The sequence below is a fragment of the Diabrotica undecimpunctata genome, chromosome 6 (genome assembly GCF_040954645.1).
Source record: "Diabrotica undecimpunctata isolate CICGRU chromosome 6, icDiaUnde3, whole genome shotgun sequence".
Classification (NCBI taxonomy): domain Eukaryota; kingdom Metazoa; phylum Arthropoda; class Insecta; order Coleoptera; family Chrysomelidae; genus Diabrotica; species Diabrotica undecimpunctata.
In genome coordinates this window covers 75,103,713-75,125,642 of record NC_092808.1, presented here as the reverse complement: position 1 = coordinate 75,125,642, position 21,930 = coordinate 75,103,713, and the positions used below count along the sequence as shown (strand labels likewise).

Sequence of the window (21,930 nt, the reverse complement as noted above, 5' to 3'; positions counted from 1 at the left end):
TTCATTCCTCATAACATGGCCAAGATATTCTAGTTTGCGCTCTTTGATGGTGTTAATAATCTCACATTCCTTGCCTATTCTAGGTAGGACCTCAACATTAGTGACACGATCACCCATGAAATTCTTAAAATACGTCTGTAACACGTATTCGCTTCTTGAAGAAGCTTCGGAAAGTGTCCAGGCCTCTACTCCGTATAATAACGTAGAAAATACATAGCATCTAATGGGAGAGATTTTGGTAGCAAGTGGTAAATCGTGACTTCTGAAAAGAGACTTCATCATTATGACCACCGATCTCGCTTTTCCTATGCGTTGTTTTATTTCACTGGAGTGATCCCATTGGCTGTTAATGTTGGTACCAAGGTATGTGTAGCTGTCCACTCTGTTAATTGGATGTTGGCTAACCAAAAGCTGTGTATTTAATATTACGCCCTTACTGACTACCCTGCACTTTGTTTTCTTCGTATTAAGATTAAGTCCGTGTTCTCTAATAAAATCAGTTTGAAAATTGTTACCGAGACCTAAAATGCGCAGGCAAGTGGTATATTTGGCCCCGTTTTATAGCTCTCTGTACCAACCCAGCTGTCCGCTCTTTTGGATTTAGAGTTTTTAGGGGCTAAATAATGAGCCGTTAAAATGGCGGACATATTACTTATCGTTAATTTTTCCCCAAAAAATTGCAACTTCCCCCCTGTCCGCCACCCCTTATGTATCCACTCTCGCGTCCGCCCTTTGGGATTTCGTCTAGTTATACCAAGATCTTAGCAAATTTTCAGCCATATTATCGATCGTTATTTTTCCGAAAAAAATGACAACTTCAACCCTGTATAGCCACCCCCTGTATCACGAGGGGCGTCCGCCTGTAAGGCAAAGTCTTAATCCAGTTACAATGAATATATTCCAATAGAGAAATGTCATATTACTGATCAGTTCAAAATTTCGGCTCTATCTCTCCGACTATTAGGCAAGCACCTCTTTCCTTTAAAGGAGACAGATAGTTGAACGATATTTTATACAATGTCTATCACCGGGTATGGATTTATTTTTGTCCAAGTTTTATATTGGTCCACTATTTCAAATGCAGTTCAAACAGACATATATTAAATTGTATGTTCCGTTTTAAATTCGTTCAATCTGTATATATATATATTATTGTGATATTTAAAGTCTTGGTGCGCCAAGCAATAATTAGCTAATTAATTTTTTTGATTAATTAAAATTTTTTTAAATGATATGATTATGACTCTATCACAATTTTTAATTCTTTTATCTCAGGGTTAAATTCGTGCTTCAATATCTATGCTATTACATGTGAAAGGTAAGGTCCAGAGAATACCGGAATAATAAAAAACACATATGATCTAACACTATATATTGAAATAAAAATAATGAAATAATTCACACTCAAAAGTTTTCAATAAACAAATCTCATATAAGGATTCTCAAAATTTTGTTCTCCGTACGTGAACAATCAAAAATTAATGGTACAAACAATATTAATTAAAATCTCAAAATCCCAAACTATTCTAACTCTCCTAATCCAAATATTTATATCCTTTCTAAATTACGTGTAAAAATTGTGTTATCAATAAAAGAAAAAAACTGCAGAAAACAAAATTATCTCTCTCTGATGATGAGTGGTCCAAATCCTTGTTCCTTGTAGATTATATTATCTCCTCTCAACCGCTCCCTATGTAATCAGCAATCTTACATCAGATTGTTGCAAGTATATCGTCCTTAGTGATCTCCTTCAAAAGCACAAATCATTCAAATTATGATAGCCTTTCTCCTCTCGATAAACTGAATCTCTCGTTGGCCCGAGTGAAATATTGACTCTTGGAATATCTTCTCTTTACGATAAACTGAATCTCTCGTTGGCCTGAACAGTGACTCTTGGAATATAAGTAGAGAAATATGACTTACAATATTTTGTTGTTTCAGCTTCTGTCAGATACACTAACTCCACAAAAACTCACTAACATTCAACACTACTGCTTGCTACATTTCGGGAACCGACAGAGAACAAACACTGTTCTTTCTTGAAGACTTGGAAACCAACTGCCTATCTTTTCTCTCTCCTCAATCTAGCTAAACTTTCCTTATCCCACCTTTTTCAATCTCCGCCAATCAAAACTCGTCACAATTCCCCATTTTTTTATTTCGATAACAAACAAATTTTTACCTATAATTATAAAATTTCCTAAAACTTATTTACAAATATTATTTTCTATAATTCTTAAAACTAACAAAAACCTCTTTCTAAAATATCTTCTATTGTCTTTAATCACTGCACTAATGTATTTGTAAAAACCAGTTTCAATTTGTCTTTTGTTTCACTTAAACTTATGCGGGTCAACTGAAGTATTACAAAGAAATAATTTATGTAAAGCTTACTTTTTGTTTAGTACAGATAATCCAAGAATTTAATAACTTTCCTTCTTAGAAATGTTTGTTGGTTATACTTTCTGAATTATTTTAATTTTTTGTTGAACTTTGAAATATTTTAAACAAACCAATATTTTCTTGATTTTACATATCATAACAAATCCCCGCCATTTGATCTGCCGAAAACTCTTTGTTAAATTTTAAAATGACAAAAGTTTTCTAGGATCAAATTATTTCACTATGTTATTAAAATCTACTTATGATACTGACAAATGTCGTGAATGTTAAAATACCCCGTATATTGCCTGTCTTTATACGGGATTGGATATATTTTCGTTTTAAATTTTTCCAAGTATTTTCCCTTAAAAGAAAGTTCATAATTTTTAACCACTTGATTTACTTTATTAACAAAATCTCCATGGTTTCCTAAAATCTTCTCTATTTCCTTCTCCATGTTTTTTCCACAATTTATTTTTCTTTCATCCACCTTTTGTTCACATGTGTTCACTGTCCATAATACTTCTTCACAAAATTCTGGATTCTCGTCCATCAGTGCCATTTTTTCTTCTGTTTTCTTTTTATCCTCTAATTCCCTTTGGTATTCCGAGCACCATGTTTCTATTCCTTTCACTTCTCTGATGATACCTTCTTTTTCTTCCTGCTTCCATTCTGTTTTATCGTCGGTTGCCAACAATTCTTCTGTACCTTCTATTTCCTGTTTTTCTCTGGTCTCCATCTTATTTTCCTGCTTTCTTTTCGAACTCTTCTTCTTTTTCTTCCTTCTCTTTTTCTTTTCTGTTAGATCTTGTTCTTGTACTTTCGGTTTATCTTCTACAGTCATATCGATTTCTTTGCGTTTTTCCTGTGCATTGATCCTTCCAGAATTTGTTTTCCTATCTGTTTGCTTTTCTTCTCCTGTGTTGTCTGGTTCTGCTCTGATTTCCAGTTTATTTTCCGAAAAATTTATGGTGATATCTTTTTTCCTCAATTCATCAATTCCCGCTATCATATCATGATTTAAATCTTCAATCACCACACATTTCATAATATGTAATTTGTTTCCCACTCTTATCTGTACTCCCAAGCCTTCGTTTACTGTCGTCAAATTTTTATTGTTTGCACCCACTAAATCAACCCTAGGAATCTTATACACAAATCTGTCCAAATTTAATTCTTTTACTAGTTTTTTATTGATTAGCGATATCTCCGATCCAGAATCAATCACAATTTTAATCGCTTTATGTTTTATAAATGCATCTAAAAATATTAGATTAGAATTAGAAATTTGTCTGTCGTTTCCTATTGCTACATGATTCATCTCCCTTCTATTTTGTTGTTGGAAGCTCTGGTTATTTCTATCGTCCCTTTGTTCGTTAGTATTCCTATTCGGAGGATTTTGTGCATCTCTATTCCTGTTGTGATTTTCATATGTTCTCTGTTGTGTGTCATTCCTGTTATCGTAATTTTGTTGTCTATTGTAATTATTGTAATTTCTCGGCCTATATTCGTTTGTTGATCTGGGATGTCGGTTTCTCTGGTCATAATTTGATGAATACCTTCTTTCCGCTCCATTATATTGGTCATGTTGTCTTCTATTTCTCATTTCTTTTCTTTTCGCTTCTTTTAATTGAAGGAATTGGCACAAACTATCAATATCTTGATAGTTTCTCAAAATCACGTGATCTTCCAACGTTTCCTCAAAATGTCTGCTGATCATTTCTACCAGCTGTTCGGTAGAATATTTGTATTCTAGATATTTTGAATTGTTATATATCTGCAAAGCATATCTTTCTTCAGATATTCCCATTTTTTCGTGATATTTTCCATTCTGTAGCTCTTGGTTGATTTCTCTCTGTTTATTTTTCCCCCAGAAATAGTTGAGAAATTTATTTTCAAAATCTGTCCAATTTTCGAACTCATCTTCCTTGCTTTCATACCATAACGCTGCTCCTTCTTTCAAATGGTTTCTAATTGTTTCTTTGCAATCGTCAAAATATCTAATATGTTGTAATTTGGTTTTCAAATTTTTAACAAACGGTACTGGGTGTGTTTTCCGAATATCCCCGCCAAATTGTATTTTCGCCTCGCTTGTTCCATGGATGATAACTTCTTTTCTCTCTACCCCTCTTAGTTCAATTTCTGCCATTTGTTTTTCATTTTGCTTTAATCTTCTTTCTACTTCTTTCCTGTCTTCTTGTAGCGCCATTTCAAATTTTTCTTCTAACTGTTCTAATTCCTTTTTCTGAACCGTCTTACTATCTTTCATTACATTTTCAAGTTTGCTTTCTAATTCCTTTAAATTATCTTTAATTCTCATTTCTTGTTCTTTCATATCATTTTTAATTTCATTAATCTCTTCTATTTGTTGTATCAGTTCTTTCTTTATCCCCTCAACACATCCTCTAATTTCCTGTTCATAGTTTTCCAGACGCTGCTCTATATTGCTCATTGTTTGTTTTGTTTCCCGTTGGTTTTCTTCCATTTTTAGTGATGTTTCTTTTTGGTTTTTCTCTATTGTTTGTTTTGTTTCTGCCATTGTTTGTTTTGTTTCATCCATTTTTTGTGACTGGAGTTGCATTAGTTGTAATATTTTATCTATTCCTGATAGTTCTTTTCTCTCCTCAACTATTGTCACATTTCCTTCATTATCCGATACTTCTTCCAAAATTGTTTCATCTTCTCTGTTATCCTCCTTCCTTTCCTGCATTTTACTTTGTCTCCTTGTGACAGACATGTTGTTACTTTTTGTTATTGTTTTTGTCCCCGCCAAATGTGAAATTTTACAACACTCTATATGTTTCAGAACACGACAATATTTCTCCCCAAATGTATTAAATTTTCACGACAAATATCCAATATGCAATCAGTAAAATTCAAATAATTCAAAATAAATATCAAATGTACGATTGGTAAAGAAAATAAAATCAAATAATTCAATAGCAGCAAATATCCACTAACTACGATCAATCAATAAATCAAATTTATATTCCCTGGAAAAATTGTCAAAATACTTTCAAATTCAAATTCCCTCAATGTTATATGTTTTTATCTCTGGATCACCTGTACTTATTCCAGATCTCTTTCCCTTCCTTCAAATGTAAAGCTGCGATATTTTCAAGCCCCACGTTTTGGAAGCCAGTTATTGTGATATTTAAAGTCTTGGTGCGCCAAGCAATAATTAGCTAATTAATTTTTTTGATTAATTAAAATTTTTTTAAATGATATGATTATGACTCTATCACAATTTTTAATTCTTTTATCTCAGGGTTAAATTCGTGCTTCAATATCTATGCTATTACATGTGAAAGGTAAGGTCCAGAGAATACCGGAATAATAAAAAACACATATGATCTAACACTATATATTGAAATAAAAATAATGAAATAATTCACACTCAAAAGTTTTCAATAAACAAATCTCATATAAGGATTCTCAAAATTTTGTTCTCCGTACGTGAACAATCAAAAATTAATGGTACAAACAATATTAATTGAAATCTCAAAATCCCAAACTATTCTAACTCTCCTAATCCAAATATTTATATCCTTTCTAAATTACGTGTAAAAATTGTGTTATCAATAAAAGAAAAAAACTGCAGAAAACAAAATTATCTCCCTCTGATGATGAGTGGTCCAAATCCTTGTTCCTTGTAGATTATATTATCTCCTCTCAACCGCTCCCTATGTAATCAGCAATCTTACATCAGATTGTTGCAAGTATATCGTCCTTAATGATCTCTTTCAAAAGCACAAATCATTCAAATTATGATAGCCTTTCTCCTCTCGATAAACTGAATCTCTCGTTGGCCCGAGTGAAATATTGACTCTTGGAATATCTTCTCTTTACGATAAACTGAATCTCTCGTTGGCCTAAACAGTGACTCTTGGAATATAAGTAGAGAAATATGACTTACAATATTTTGTTGTTTCAGCTTCTGTCAGATACACTAACTCCACAAAAACTCACTAACATTCAACACTACTGCTTGCTACATTTCGGGAACCGACAGAGAACAAACACTGTTCTTTCTTGAAGACTTGGAAACCAACTGCCTATCTTTTCTCTCTCCTCAATCTAGCTAAACTTTCCTTATCCCACCTTTTTCAATCTCCGCCAATCAAAACTCGTCACAATTCCCCATTTTTTTATTTCGATAACAAACAAATTTTTACCTATAATTATAAAATTTCCTAAAACTTATTTACAAATATTATTTTCTATAATTCTTAAAACTAACAAAAACCTCTTTCTAAAATATCTTCTATTGTCTTTAATCACTGCACTAATGTATTTGTAAAAACCCGTTTCAATTTGTCTTTTGTTTCACTTAAACTTATGCGGGTCAACTGAAGTATTACAAAGAAATAATTTATGTAAAGCTTACTTTTTGTTTAGTACAGATAATCCAAGAATTTAATAACTTTCCTTCTTAGAAATGTTTGTTGGTTATACTTTCTGAATTCTTTTAATTTTTTGTTGAACTTTGAAATATTTTAAACAAACCAATATTTTCTTGATTTTACATATCATAACAATATATATATATATATATATATATATATATATATATATATATATATATATATATATATATATATATATATATATATATATATATATAGTTTGTGAGCACTTTTTGAAATTATCTTTATTGTATCTATTATGAAACACACATATCTAACATAGCCAATGTAAATTTAAAACAAACTATCTTTAAATTGAAATTCTTATGAAAATAATTAAATTATACAGACAAAGTAAATTTTAAACAAACTATCTTTAAAATTGAAGTTCTTATGACACTAATTAAATTATATTAACAAAATTTTGTACCTTTCTGTCACTGAATGCCTCAATGAAACTGTTCTCCAAAATAAAGATTTTAATCACCACTCAATGTCTTCGTTCTCAGCCTCGGTTATCTTTCTTTTGTAAACTTGCCTTGCCAAATACTCTACAATGTTTTAATTATCAGCTTCCATCATTTTAGAATATTTATCGTCTTAATAGTATTTAAAAATCAGTAAAATATTGTTCTTTCCTCTTTTCTATTTATTCTTCTTTCTAATAATCTTTTGTTTTTTTCTTCCAATCACCAATCACCATATATTAACTCCAATCCAACATACATTAACTCCAATAAATATATCTCCAATCACAATATACATAACATAATTTTTAATCTTCAATAATATTCTCTTTGTTCTGTTTCTTAATCTTCATTGAACTTACTATATTGAACATCTGGACCTTCTGACTGACTATCTTGAAAATCTGTCTAACTGACTGACTTTCTGTCCTTACTATCTTAAAATTACTGAACAACTGACTTCACTATATTGAAAATATGACCGACTGACTTTATACTGACTTCATAGTGACTGCTTACTAACTGTGTCTGTCTTTTTTTTTTTTTTTCAAATCACCGAGCATTTATCTTTTCAATGTTCCAGAATCATCTGGAAAGAAATCATATTCGAAATGTTCTATTTCCTAAATATATGAATGTTCTCGAATAGTCTACCTCGCAAACAGGGTTAACTTCCGTGTTCTAGAGAATTCTTTACTTTACTATCGAGAATTTTATTGACATTTAGGCTTTTCAGATCAGAATATAAACTTATATGTAAATTAAACACCTTAAATTAATAAATTACACTATTCTAAATCCGTAATTATATGTAAATTAAACTGAAGGCTGAGAATAGGTAACTTTTCTTTTACTCCTGCTCTTTTTTGATGTAGTAGTGTGTTTTTGTATTGGTAGTTTTTCAGTCCCTTGAATTGAAGCAGACGAATCTTCTCTTTGAATCGTCTCTTGGTTTGGGACAGAAACATTGTGTTCGTTCTCATCGGCAGAATTACTTTTTTCATCTTCAGGTACTATTTTCTTAGACTCTTATTGGGTATTATCAATATCCTTAATGTTAGTTATCGTTTCCCTTTCATTAAAATGTTTTTTTAAGAAACTTAGTTGATCAGCGTATTTGTACATCTTTGTTACTTTGCCACTCTGTCCACTTTTTGTGATGTTTCTTTTTAAATATTTTCTAAATGTGTCTCTAATATTTGCCCATCTAGTCTTACACAGTTGACCTACAACAATGTAATTTGATTAAAGACAGATAACATAAAAAGTGGTTTGATAATAAAATAAAAGTCTTACATGAAAAACAGTACTACAGTTTTTTACTTTTTAGGTATTTGGCAACTGGCGACTCTTTCTTGACGATCTCTTTTAGTTTCCGCTTAGGCCATAGTACAGTGCAAGATATTGTACATAAAACATGTAAGGCGCTAAACAGCGCTCCAATCCTTTGTTGATTGGAGCGCTGTTTATGGGTCTTCCTACCGGTCTTGTTGGGGCAGGTGTTTTCTTTTTGGGGGCCTTAGAGCATCCTCTATAATTTGCTGTGTGCGCTTCACCACAGTTTGCACATTTGGGGTCGGTTTCCCGGCTTTTCTCACAGTCGTTACTGATGTGGTTTTCTCCGCATTTTACACATCTGGATCCGCAATGGCAAGCCTTTGAGCTGTGATAGAACCCTTGACAGTTATAACACTGTAGGGTGTCTTTTGTGATTTTGAATTCATCCTCCACATAGATGCGCATGTAGCATATATCAGATATTTTTTTAATTTTTGCAACGTCTTCCTCTTTGAGGGTGACGATGAAATGTGGCAGTACTTTTTTATCAGCTTTTTTGGAGATCATATTGATCACCCTTGTTGCTTCTATTCCTTTATTGTATAGTTCGTCTTTAATTGCTACTGTGCTAGTAGTAGCAGATAGCCCTTTTATAATGACTCTTTTTAGTTTATCGCTATCTATGGGATATGCGATGAATTCTACTTTTGGACTGTGTTCTTCTAGGATGTGTACCATTCCTAGGTAATCTTTTCTGGTTTTTGTGTTAATAACAATCGATCTGCCTGATCGTGCAAACTTATTGACTGATATTATGCCTTGGTTGGCTGCTCTCTGCAGGATTTTTTGGTGTTCTCCTACAGTTTTTAGGATTATCGCCGGTGGAGTCTTTTGGTACGTCGTTTTCTTTTTCAACTTGGCTATTTTTGCTCAAGTTATTTTGGGCAGTTTTCTTTTTCTGGCTTCTTTCATGAGCCTCTTTCGCAGCCTTGTTAAATTCGATTTCTTTCCGCTGATTTATTATCTGCGTCTGCTTTTCGGCGACGCTTATTTTTGTTTTCACACTACTGTCTGATTTCTCAGTAGTGGTGCCTGTCTTTTTTCCTTTTTTGTTTTGGACTTGTGTCCAACCTGCAGGTTCTTTGGTTGTTATGATTCTTTCCGGCTCTTTAGGCTTGCCTTTGCTACCGGATGGCTTTACGGGGGAAGGTGAACCGATTCCTAGTTCCACTAGCTTTACAACGTCATTATCGAGGGAGGCTTTCCACGGGTCGATTTCCATTATTGACTCTTTTTTCTCCTTGGCTGCTGTTAATGCCATTATATGTTGTACAAGTTTTTGTATCTCCTTGTCCTTTTCTTTGTTTTCGTTTCTCAGCTCAGTCATCTGAGCGAGAAGGTCTTGGATTTGTTTATTTGCCTTTTCCTCGCGGATACGGCTTTCTTCTTTAAGGGATTTGATCTGTTCCGTCAGTACATTGACCGACCTTAAAAGCTCATTGACCTTTTCCCTTTCCGCCATTTCTCTGGCCTTTTTCTTTTCTTCTTCGTCTTCCGAAGAGTCTTCTTTGGGCCTTAGCCTTTTCATTTTCTTGCCGATTTCGGGCTCGGCTTCATTTTTGGAGACGTTGTCCACGGCGGGTTGTGTCTCTACTACAGTTGGGGGTGGGGCTTCGCGCGATTCTGCAGCTGGGCTCGGCTCTTCGTCGATGGCATCCATCGTATTGATATCGTCATCGGTGTCGATTTCGCTTTTTTCTTCCTCCGACTCGGGCAGATAGGAGTCATCGTCAGAAGATATTACGATTTCTATGTCGTCGATCGCGGGATTAGTCGATTTAATAAATTTATTATATAGCTCGATCGAGCTGTCAACAGAGGGGTTTGATGATTCGGCTAAATCATTCTCTTCTTCTTCTTGTGTTGTCACCTGCGTGACAACACTTTCTGGGGGGGGGGAATATCACTCATATTGCCGTAAGGCAGTGAACAAATAGTTCATAAGATATAAGAAAATTCTACTTAGACGACTCTGTTTTTTTTCCACCGACTGACCGCTGTCAGTAGGGTGCCGTCCCAGGTACCTCGCGGTAGTTTACTCCCTGTATTCACAGTGAGGGATCCTCCTCCTGTTTCTCACACCTCAGGAGCAGGGGCCGTTTCTGTCCGACCTTGTCAAATGTCAAGGCCTTACAGTGTCATCCCTGACGACACACTGAGGTGATCCCGAATTCTTCGCAAACGCGAAGCTATTATAGCCTCCGCGAGGAGCCTATAAAAACAGCTCCTCGACGGTTTAACTAGTAACAACCTCGCATCCGCTTTTCGCTAATATGTAGGACAAGTGCCTATGCCACACTCGGTGTCTTACCCACCGGGAGCTGAAAAGCTCCGTTGACAATAGGTCAGTCGCCCCCACCTAAGCACGCTTCTCTCTTGAGCAAGTCCGTACTGTTCGACTGCTCGAGTCGAACTTCAACTGATGAATGTGAATGCCGGCGGCATATTTCTATTAAAGAATATTTTGTATGACGGATTGTTCGGTTCGGCGCCGGGACTGTGACGAGACGTGACTGATGTGTTTGAATTGACCTTTATACTCTGGACTTGCTATAAATACTTTGAAGATAGTTTGTATTACACTTAGTCCTTCACAGAACTTTGTTTAAAACTAAAAGGCACACTGAGGATCAGAAGTAATATTCTCCGCAAACTATTCAGCTAAAAATAAGAAGCACATTCTTCCACCCTTAAAACGTAAACTCTTGCATTCTATGCTTCTGCTGCCGAATATACCTTGCCAGTATGAATGTCACTAATATATACTTAACACGTAGATTTAGCTATAAATTAGTCATCCAAATTCAGCGGATATTAAGACTCACATCCATACATAAGCTCTACAATATCGTAGCTACCAAGACAACTAATATCCAAAGATAAGTAGCTAAAGAACGAAAGAAACAAAATCTAGATTCGTAAAATGTACTCCATGAATACAAGCCCATTTTATGACTAAAATCGAGAAAAAACTGGCCAGATCAACACATGTGCAAGATATACCAAAAAAATAAGCTAATCCTCGCCATTTGAACCCTCGGGAGTACTCTTGCCTGCAAACACCGGTTAACTTGTGTGAATGTGGGGTGATAAAAGATTCTTCACACCTTCTTAGTTGACTTTGCCATTTAAATTGTTCTTTTCTGAAGGGACAAGGTTTAATTATTTAAACTGAACATGTAAAGTACAGTCAGTAAGCTATTGCTTATAAAGATCATTGCAAATTTGACACTAACTCCACTTATATTGATTACATATTACCCCTAAATTACCTTACCATTCAGAAGTATGTAATATTGGTAAAGTGATATATTCTGGCTAAATAAATTAAGCATTCTTTCATTTTTTGCGGACTACTATCCATTCTTACACAAAAATATCTATTTTAGCTTTTAAATATTTATTTTAAGATAACCTATCCAGAATTAATAATAAAGAAGCTACAAGATATCGTAAAACAATAGATGGATGAAATAAAACAAGTTCATATTAATCGGATTCTTAAATAAAACGTATAAAGACATACTAGCGTTAACAAAATGCATTAGGAAATCTACTTTATGGGCGGCGAGGATTCCGGAAGCGCACTTGCTAATCGCGTGAATGCACGTTGTGACTATAATAACCTCGATTCAGTTTTTGCCATGCGCATCGTCAGCGACTTGGACGCTCTATTGAACGAGCACAATGAATTGTTGAAAATATTCAAATCACACATGCTCAAATTACAAAGCGATAATCACGCTATTTTCATTAACCCTGATAAAACAGCAGCTGGAGAACATATTCGTAGATTGAATGCACCTGTTGTTGAAGACGTTGCTGGAATCATGGTTGGCGATCGTACAGGTACACGAGAAATTGTGATTCGTAGAAGAAATAATAATCTTCAGTTCATTACTGATACACATCGTTCATATGATGCTCTCCAATATTCGCTAATATTCTGGAAGGGACAAGAGGGATATTGCATAAACATAAAACAACGAGATCCCGTATCAGGTACTTTATTTATCATTAACCATTTAACAAAACAATTAAATTATTGAACGGAATTAATGTAAATTAATAATCATAAATATTACAGGAGCTGAAACAAACAAGAACGTTAGCTCGAAAGATTATTATGCGTACCGATTAATGATTCGGCGCGGCCTGGACAACGTCATTCTACGATGTGAGCTTTGTCAACAATTCATTGTCGACATGTACGCGAAGATAGAGGGCGAACGACTACGATACTTACGATATAATCAACTCAAGTTTTTTTTTTTTTTTTTTGGAATGAGGTGGAAAGATTCAAAACCGACTAGGGAAGGTGTCCCTAGTACTGTTGGATTCGATCCAGAGAGGAAAACATGCTAGGGCATACAGTCCAGAGTATGGATTATATGTACCGCATGCCCCCCTGACCAGTCGCCTACCAACTAAAACCACCCCCTCTTCGACGCGGGATATCCCCGGACGAGTTCATTAAAGAACGAAACATGGGGATATCCTGCGCTGCCTGAAAGATACGTTCTCAGATGATGTCTTAAGTTATCCTATGCTGCTTGCCTAGGAGCGGCCAGCACATAGGGGAAGGTCCGGTTCCTGATTCGGAACAATAATTGAAGGACTAGTAGTTATTGGGAAAGGCAGTATACGTCCTTTGAAGATCATGGTTGACTATGGACTATGTGATATGAAAGGAGTCTGTATGTATCTGGAACAATTGGATAGAGAAGTAGGGGACTATCGTTCCTAAAGAATTCAGAGGACTTCTAACATCCTGATCAAGCTTTATTCGGAATAGTAGAGTACCCTGAAGAGTAGGGGTATGTGTACCTATGTTGCGTCTGCTATGCTGATTCGGCGGTATCCACGTACGTATCGCGTATGAGTTAGAAGGGAGAAAAAAGTTCTAAGTGGTCCCTTATGTGGTGCGAGAGGAGACCCTCCTCACCCATCTTGTTCGGCTCTTTCCAGGATGGTCTTTCGTTTCATAATTTGCGTGATCTGGTCTATTATAAATTCAAAGTTTTGTTTACTATGCAACGCTATATGTATAATATTATTGGGCCTTATATCCCCTAACCTATTCCGCAGCCTATTTTGTTCTTGGGCGAAAACATTGCACCGAAAGATGCAATGCTCCGCGTCGTCTCTCTCATGACATGTAGAGCACCTATCATCGTTGGTTTTCTTTATTTTAAATGTGTAAGACCTGAAAGACCCATGTCCTGTCAAAAATTGTGTAAACAGTAATTTACCCGCTTAAATTTACAGTTGTACCACGCAACCACATCTGGGATTAGCGTTTTTGTCCATTGAGCTTTCGTAATCTGTGCCTCCCATTCCGTTTGCCATTCTGTTAATATCTGCTCTCGTATGGTCGCCCTTACCAGCGGTAAGTGACCATTCCGGTTTTCGTATAGCATCTGCCGTTCCTTGGCTAGGAGATGGATGGGGATCGTACCTGCTATTGTCTGTAGGGCTATAGTAGAAGTGGTTCTGTACGCGCTTATGACTTTGAGTAGGGGTTTACGTTGTGCTCTTGTTATCATATCTTTATATTTTTGATATCTTAGTTGAAAGATCAGATCTGGCCCGTTTCTTGAAGCCTTCAGAATGACCACCTCGGTCTTGCTGCCTGCGAGTTCTAGGTCATTATTTTTCATCCACCTATTTACCTTGTTAAAACAGTCGTTTATCGTATCTACAATTTCCCAGTACATGTCACCAATCGTTAAGATAGCTAGATCGTCCGTCGGCGTAGGCTATTGCTATGCTATCTCTGCCGTAGTCGATGTCCAGTACCCCATTGTAAAGTATATTCCATAATGTCGGGCCTAGTACGGATCCTTGCGGTACGCCAGCTGTTAATCGAATCTCTGCGTTTCTAGCCACTGACACATATCTGTCGGTTAAGTATCTTTTTATAATGTTTATTAAATATCCCGACACGTCTGCAGTTTTCAATTTTCGTATGATGTGTGCCCAGTTGGCGGAGTTAAAGGCATTCTTCACATCAAACATTATCAAAGCGGCCCATCTTCTTCTTGTGGTCTTAACAGTGTCCGTAATATGCTTAACCGCATCTACCGCCGATATTGCTTTTCTAAATCCGTACTGTCTAGTCGAGATAATGTCCTTTTCTCTCAACTCCTCTTCAAGGCGATTTTTGACAATATTCTCATAGAGTTTCCCTAAACAGTCAAGGAGGCATATTGGCCAATAAGAACTGGCTTCGTCCGGATCTTTACCGGGTTTAAGTATTAATGTGAGTCGCGCACGCTTGAGCTCGTCAGGGAATTCTTGTGTTGTAAGCAGCTGATTGAAGATTTTTATAACCGCTTCCGGTTGTAATATGGTTAATAATTTTATCGCCTCTGGTGGCACGCGGTCTGGTCCAGGAGATTTACCTACTTTGATGGACTCTGCGGCTCTGGTGAGTTCTGCGAGACTGACGCCATTCGGACAGGTATGTTCATTTTGTACGAAGTGTGTGTTCTGCTTTGAGGGAAAAAGGGTATTCGCAATTTCCCTTCTTTTATCATCGCACAGTTTCTACGGAGTCTCTGACCTCAGCGTTTTGGTGGCTATTCTATATGCATCACCCCATACATCGTTCTCCAGCGCCTCGCACAGGTTTTTCCAACATGTGCGCTTGGCCCTGTTAATCGTCTTTTTTAACTCATTTTTGGCGCTTTTATACTCGTCCTTTATCTGCTGGGTCCTATTCCTCTGCGCGATTCGCCTAAGTCTAAGGCATTCTGTCCGTTTTTGCTGTATTTCGTCATTCCACCAGTATGGTACAGTATATGTGACATATTTGTTATTACTGCTCGACTTGTGTGCTCGTATTATTGCATTTCTAAAGGTGGGAAAGTCGGTAGCTTCTTCTTGTAAGTTTCTGGTCTGTTCAGCAAATCTTACTTTATTAAAAGCGAGTGTTCTTCTGCCGTTCCTAGTTGTGACCTTTGTTCCTATCTCGAAGGAGATGTACTTATGAAAAGTAAACATGTTCTCGTCTAGTACATCCCAATTTGTAATTTTGTTTGCATAATTATTTGATGCTAGGGTAATATCTATGTGACTCCGTGATTCTCCTCTTTCGAAAGTGTGTTTACCGTTGTTTAACACTACCAAGTCGGACGATGAAATCCATTCGTTCCATAATTCCCCCCTATTGTCATTTCTTGGGGACCCCCATAGAATGAATTTGGCGTTTATATCACCAACGATTATGAAGTATTTTTCTACAAGTGACGCCTCAATAATACTATCTACCTTATCTTGGTATTGTGTAGTGTTAATGTTTGGAGAAATGTAACAGGCTATTATTGCCACATCATTCAAATTGATCTTGATAAATCCTTCCTTCTTAGTGACCTTTTTTATATGCACACTCTTATTCACCAAGTAGACGGCAACATCTGATCGTGTGTCGGCAACCCAACCAAATTTTTTAACGATGTTTTTATTTAGTTCGGGGACTATAATGATATCTGCTTTTATCTCCAAGGCTTTCGCATGTATCAGGTCGTGTGCCACCTTGGCCCGTCCGATGTTTACTTCCAGTATCTTTAATCTTTTTAACCCGTTCGAAGCCATTTTTAGAGGCTATACCACTAGCCAGTAAGGTCACATGGTGAGGGGGGTTCCTTACGTCTATCCGCACAAATCTATGACGCTACCCTGAGGGGATAGTGTCTGAGGGGTGGAGGCAGTTGGGTCTCCGTCCGAAGCAGGAGAGGGCGGAGTAGGCGAACGAGTGGGGGGTTTGACCCATGCGATATCTCCCGCGGCACTGTCGCAAAGAGAGCTAAACTGCTCCATAAGTGTAGAGTGGGCAGCCCCATTGAATACCTCATCATCCACTCTCCTCAATTCCTCTGCGGAGGGAGATGGGTCCGTAGGCCTCTCGGTCAAGTTTACCTCATTGTTCTCGGGTACCTCTTGGGCAATTTCCATGCTGGTGACCTCTGTCGTTGGGGGAGGCTGATGCGCCTGTGGGGGAGGGGCCTCGATGTTTCTATTTTGCTCGGCCATCCTTGCTCTCTGTAGAGCCTCGCGGAAGGCCGCGCACTTGCCGCTACCTATCCGATGCTGCTCATTACATACAACGCAGTGCTCATCTTCCTTACATGTATTAAAAGTATGGCCTTCTTTTCCGCATCTATGGCAGAGCCCGGTACGATCCGGGCCATCACATCTCGCAACGTCGTGCTGGTAGCTCCAGCAGCGTTGGCATCTCCTAACGACATATCTTCGCTCCACTTCACACCGTGCAAGGCCAACCTTCAGATGTCCTAGGTCTAGTATCCGCCTTGCCGCTTGCGCGGTAAGGATGACCGTGGCTGCCTTGGTGTTGTTGCGCATAGGGCGGATCTGCTTTATAGCGAAGTTTGGCTCCCATCTGCCGATTTCTCTTTGAATAGCAAGCTTAATGTGCTCCTCCTCCATGTTCGCCGTCATGCCTCTTAAGTGAATAATGGCCTGCTTTTCAGTTCCCACGAGTTTAGCTGCCAGTCCACTCTCCTTATTCGCTATCACGTTTTTGATCATTGAGGCCGCCCCCTGGTCCTTATCTATTGTTATCAACAGGTTTCCGTCTCTCGTGCTACGTAGACTTCGGATTGCTTCTTTAGCTTGCGTGTCTCCTACTGCTTTTTCCACCCTCTCCAGAAGTTGTGAGTAGGTTAAGTCTTTTTTGGATACAATGAATCCATATGTAGGCCTCTCTCGCCGCGTGGCCGTGGTGTAGATCTGTACCGTCGTACCTTTAGTGTTAGTGAATATCACTTCAGCCATCTTGCGTAGTTCAACCACTTGCATGTAACTAACATGCTGCAGAGCCACCGAGTCCTCCTGTTTTATCTCGTCTCTGACACGCTCGAGAGCGTGCCAGAGTTGCTCGGGTGTGCTGGCCAACAGCTTAATAACTTTCTCTACTCTAGTCCTTCTCTCCCTTCCCCTTCTTACAGTAGTAGAATTTTCCAACACCTCGAAGTCTCCTTCGAGGGTTGGTAAGTCTGGGTACCTGTCCCGATACAATCTCTGTATGGAGAACATCATTTTAGGGTCGTTAGGTTCCAGGGCTACGACCTTTATATTACATTTAGAGTCCAGCGGGTTCAGAACTTCGATCGTTGTTTTCTTGAAGACCTTCTCGGGATAGTCGTAGAGAGCGTGCCTCTGGAAGTCAGAAAAGTGTTAACTCCCTCGAGACTCGTCACCCTGACTGCCCTGGGAGGGCCATGCCACGCGTCCGTCTGGGTGCCACATTCCGCAGTCGCGGGTTTCTGAGCTATTGAACTGGCATCAGCGTCCACCTGCGTGTCCGTGTCTACCATCATTTTTTCTATAGGTTCAGTCGAATTTATGTGTAGCCACTTCTTGAAATGCTCCATTTTTTGGAGGGCATGCCTCTTGATCAGATGCCTATAGAGTTCCTTAATAGGTCTCGCCGTATTTGGGAACTCCTGAATTAATCCTGTAAATCTGCTAAATTGTTTTCCCAAATCTTCTAGGTAATCTAATAGTTCCACAGCCTCACTGCATGTCTTCTTTTTGTAGGTTTCTTTCTCAAACTTGTCGTAAGATGCTTTTCTTTTTAATACATTTTCGTCAGGAAGAGAATTAATTCTCCTCCTGGCGTAGTCTGTATGCCTTCCCGATTTGCCGCTCGGGTCGCCCGCGGTTTTTGTAAAAAAATTCGGTACCATTTGGATCCCACGAGTAGCTAGGGAATGGGTTTTTCCGCCACCACAGAGCCCCGCATGTGATGGTAAGGCTGTTTACAACGGTGGTTCGCTAGGTGCTCCGAGGAAACCGTTCATGGCCACGTATCGTGTGGTCATCCATCCTTCAGCACGGTATCTAACACCTTGGATTCCGGATTTTTTCTCGCTGGTTTACTCCGTCGGATTTTTGGCCAGGTTTTCTCCTGTGGAATGTGGGGGAAAAGGAGCAGTACATTTGGGTCTGGGGAGGAAGGCGTCGCAATTGGGAGTGATTGCAGCACCTTTTAGCGTCCGGAGGCGAAGTCCGGCGTCCACCCGGTGCAACGGCTCCGGACGCTGGACTGTTCTTGGTTTCACTGACCGTGCTCCCCTCACAATATAAGGGACCAAGGTCAGTTACTCGGCCCTCCCACCAATCGCCGAGGTAAAAAATACAGTCCGGGAGGGAATCAACTCAAGCTGCGTGCAGAAGAGTACATTCACTTACGAGACGCTATTAACAACAACGCCGACGTCGCCGAAATTGGTAACTCTGTCATTTTACCATCATCGTATATAGGCAGTCTACGTCATATGCAAGAATATATACAGGATGCTATGGCTTACGTGCGCGAATATGGACGACTGTGTTTATTTACCACGTTCACATGTAATCCAAAATGGCCAGAGATTACATCTTTGCTATTGCCTGGCCAAAATGCAATACATCGTCATGACATTACAGCACGTGCATTCAGACAAAAGTTGAAGTCTCTAATAAGTTACATTACTAAATTACATGTATTCGGTCCCACACGTTGCTGGCTATATTCAGTTGAATGGCAAAAGAGGGGATTACCTCATGCGCACATTTTAGTTTGGTTAATCGACAAAATCCGTCCTGAAGAAATCGATAGTATTATTTCTGCGGAAATTCCAGATCCGTCTACTGACCAAGTGCTGTTTGATATTGTTACAGCAAACATGATCCATGGTAAATGTGGTACTGTTCATCGTTCATCGCCTTGCATGGCAGATGGAAAATGTACTAAAAATTTCACTAATGATACGATATCAAATACCGACGGATATCCAATATATCGTCGAAGAAGTCCCGATAATGGCGGATACTCATTTATTAAAAATATCAGCAACACAGACATTGACATTGACAATCGTTGGGTGATGCCGTATTCACCTCTGCTAAGCAAGACATACAATGCTCATAATAATGTTGAGTTTTGCAGTTCTGTGAAGATCATCAAATATATTTGTAAGTATGTCAATAAAGGCAGTGATATGGCTGTGTTTAGAGTGGAAAATATTAATGTAAATGCTCCTCCAATGAATAAAAACGATGAAATTACGCTCTACCAAATTGGACGGTACATCAGCTCCAATGAAGCTGTCTTGGCGTATCTTCGGTTTTCCAATTCATGAGCGGGATCCAGTAGTTGTTCATTTAGCCGTCCATCTTGAAAACGGTCAGCGTGTATTTTTCACGAACGAGACAGTGATTAATCGTGCTACAAATCCACCTAAAACTACACTCACAGCATTTTTTGAATTTTGTAATAATATGGATGATTTTGGTGCCTTTGCAAGAACATTACTCTATTCACAAGTACTACAATATTTCACTTAATCGAACGGCGATTGCGCTTTGTGGCGATTATTTACAGTTAATCCAAGACACATATAAAGACGCATGTCTTGCACTCGGCTTGCTGGAAGACGACAACCAGTGGGAGTGTATGCTTGCCGAATCTGCATTGAACTGTACAGTAATACAAATTCGTCTACTATTCGCTATAGTGTTGACTACATGTTTCCCAGCTCGAGCACAGATATTTTGGGATAATCACAAAGATTCAATGACTGATGATATATTGGATCAACATCGTACACGGTACAAGGATCTAACGATAACATTCAGCGACGCTATGTACAATGAAGCATTGATTGCTATTGAGGATCTTTGCATTGTCATTACCAGCTTATCACTCACTCATTTCGGTATGAATTCGCCAAATCGAACTGCATCTGATTTAATTAACACTGAAATGAATCGTGAACTGCAGTAAAACACTGTAAAAATGGCAGCGATTGTTACTCGCAATATCCCACTAATGAATGACGAACAAAGAACCATTTATGACCGCATTTTGCTCGCAGTTTCAGCAGGACAAGGTGGGTTCTTCTTTTTGGATGCACCGGGTGGAACTGGTAGAACATTCTTTATTTCACTAATTCTTGCTGAAATACGATCAAATAATCGCATCGCATTGGCCGTTGCATCATCGGGCATTGCGGCAACTTTATTGGATGGAGGCAGAACAGCTCATTCAGTATTTAAACTGCCACTAAATATTCAAAATAACCCTGACGCAGTGTGTAACATTAAAAAACAATCGTCCATGGCTACCGTGCTAAAACAGTGTAAAATTATCATCTGAGATGAATGTACTATGGCACACAAACATTCAATTGAGGCGTTAAACAGGACATTGAAAGATATTAAAAACAACGACAAACTATTTGGCGGCACTCTGATGGTGCTTTCAGGTAATTTGAGACAAAAACTTCCTGTCATTCCACTTTCAACATACGCTGATGAGATCAACGCTTGCTTAAAATCATCTCCATTGTGGCGTAATGTTGAAAAAGTACAGCTGAAAGTAAATATGCGCGTTCAACTGCTTCAAGATCCATCCGCTGAAACATTCTCAAAACAACTCTTAGATATCGGTGATGGAAAAGTTGCTACAGATGAAACTGGATACGTAAAATTACCAACCGATTTATGCACAATCGCTGATTCGCAAGATACTCTCATGCAACAATTATTTTCTGATGTGAACACACAGTACATTAATCATAAGTGGCTTGCAGAAAAAGCTATTTTAGCAGCACAAAATGCAGACGTCAACAATTTAAATTTGAAGATACAACAGTTGTTGCCAGGGAACTTGGTGTCGTACAAATCTATTGATACAGTTTGCGATGCCAGCGAAGCTGTCAATTTTCCCACAGAATTTTCGAACTTACTGGATTTGCCATACATGCCACCGCATAATTTACAATTGAAAGCTGGATCTCCAATTATCTTGCTTCATAATTTAAACCCTCCACGGCTGTGCAACGGTACGCGATTAGTCATTCGAAAATTGATGAAAAACGTTATCGAAGCCAGCATTTTAAATGGCAAGTTCAAAGGTGAAAATATATTAATACCACGGATTCCTATCATACCTACAGATGTGTCAATTCAATTCAAACGAATTTAGTTTCCGATTAGATTGGCATTTGCAATGACAATCAACAAATCCCAAGGCCAAACGATGTCTATTTGTGGCTTAGATTTGAGAACACCATGTTTTTCACACAGGCAATTGTACGTAGCATGCTCTCGAGTGGGTAAAACATTTCAGTTTGTTTGTGCTCGCTAAAGATGGGCTAACAAAAAATATTGTTCGCGCTATAGCATTAAGAGATTGATTTTGTTTGTTTTTAAGTAATAAACTATAATAACTTAAAAATAATATTGTTTGGCGTTTGTTATTTTTATATTCCCTTATCGTTCATAGCGCTCCCGCCCATTTCACGCATATACACTTATAATAAGTAAGG

At 38.0% G+C, this 21,930-nt stretch overlaps 2 protein-coding genes across 2 annotated transcripts; both read left to right on the top strand.

Moving 5' to 3' along the window:
• Positions 1-18,918: 18,918 nt before the first annotated feature.
• LOC140444447 (uncharacterized) lies at positions 18,919-19,740 on the top strand. Its single transcript, XM_072536203.1, has one exon. It carries the CDS (start codon positions 18,919-18,921, stop codon positions 19,738-19,740), a length of 822 nt encoding a protein of 273 aa, XP_072392304.1.
• Positions 19,741-20,768: 1,028 nt separating this feature from the next.
• Positions 20,769-21,587, top strand: LOC140444446 (uncharacterized). Its single transcript, XM_072536202.1, has one exon. The coding sequence runs from the start codon at positions 20,769-20,771 to the stop codon at positions 21,585-21,587; it is 819 nt and encodes a 272-aa protein (XP_072392303.1).
• The last annotated feature ends 343 nt before the right edge of the window (positions 21,588-21,930 follow it).

What these genes read in the sequence shown, in the direction of transcription:
- LOC140444447 (XM_072536203.1), top strand. Translation starts at nt 18,919, where the DNA reads ATGGCTTACGTGCGCGAATATGGACGACTGTGTTTATTTACCACGTTC.
- LOC140444446 (XM_072536202.1), top strand. Translation starts at nt 20,769, where the DNA reads ATGGCACACAAACATTCAATTGAGGCGTTAAACAGGACATTGAAAGAT.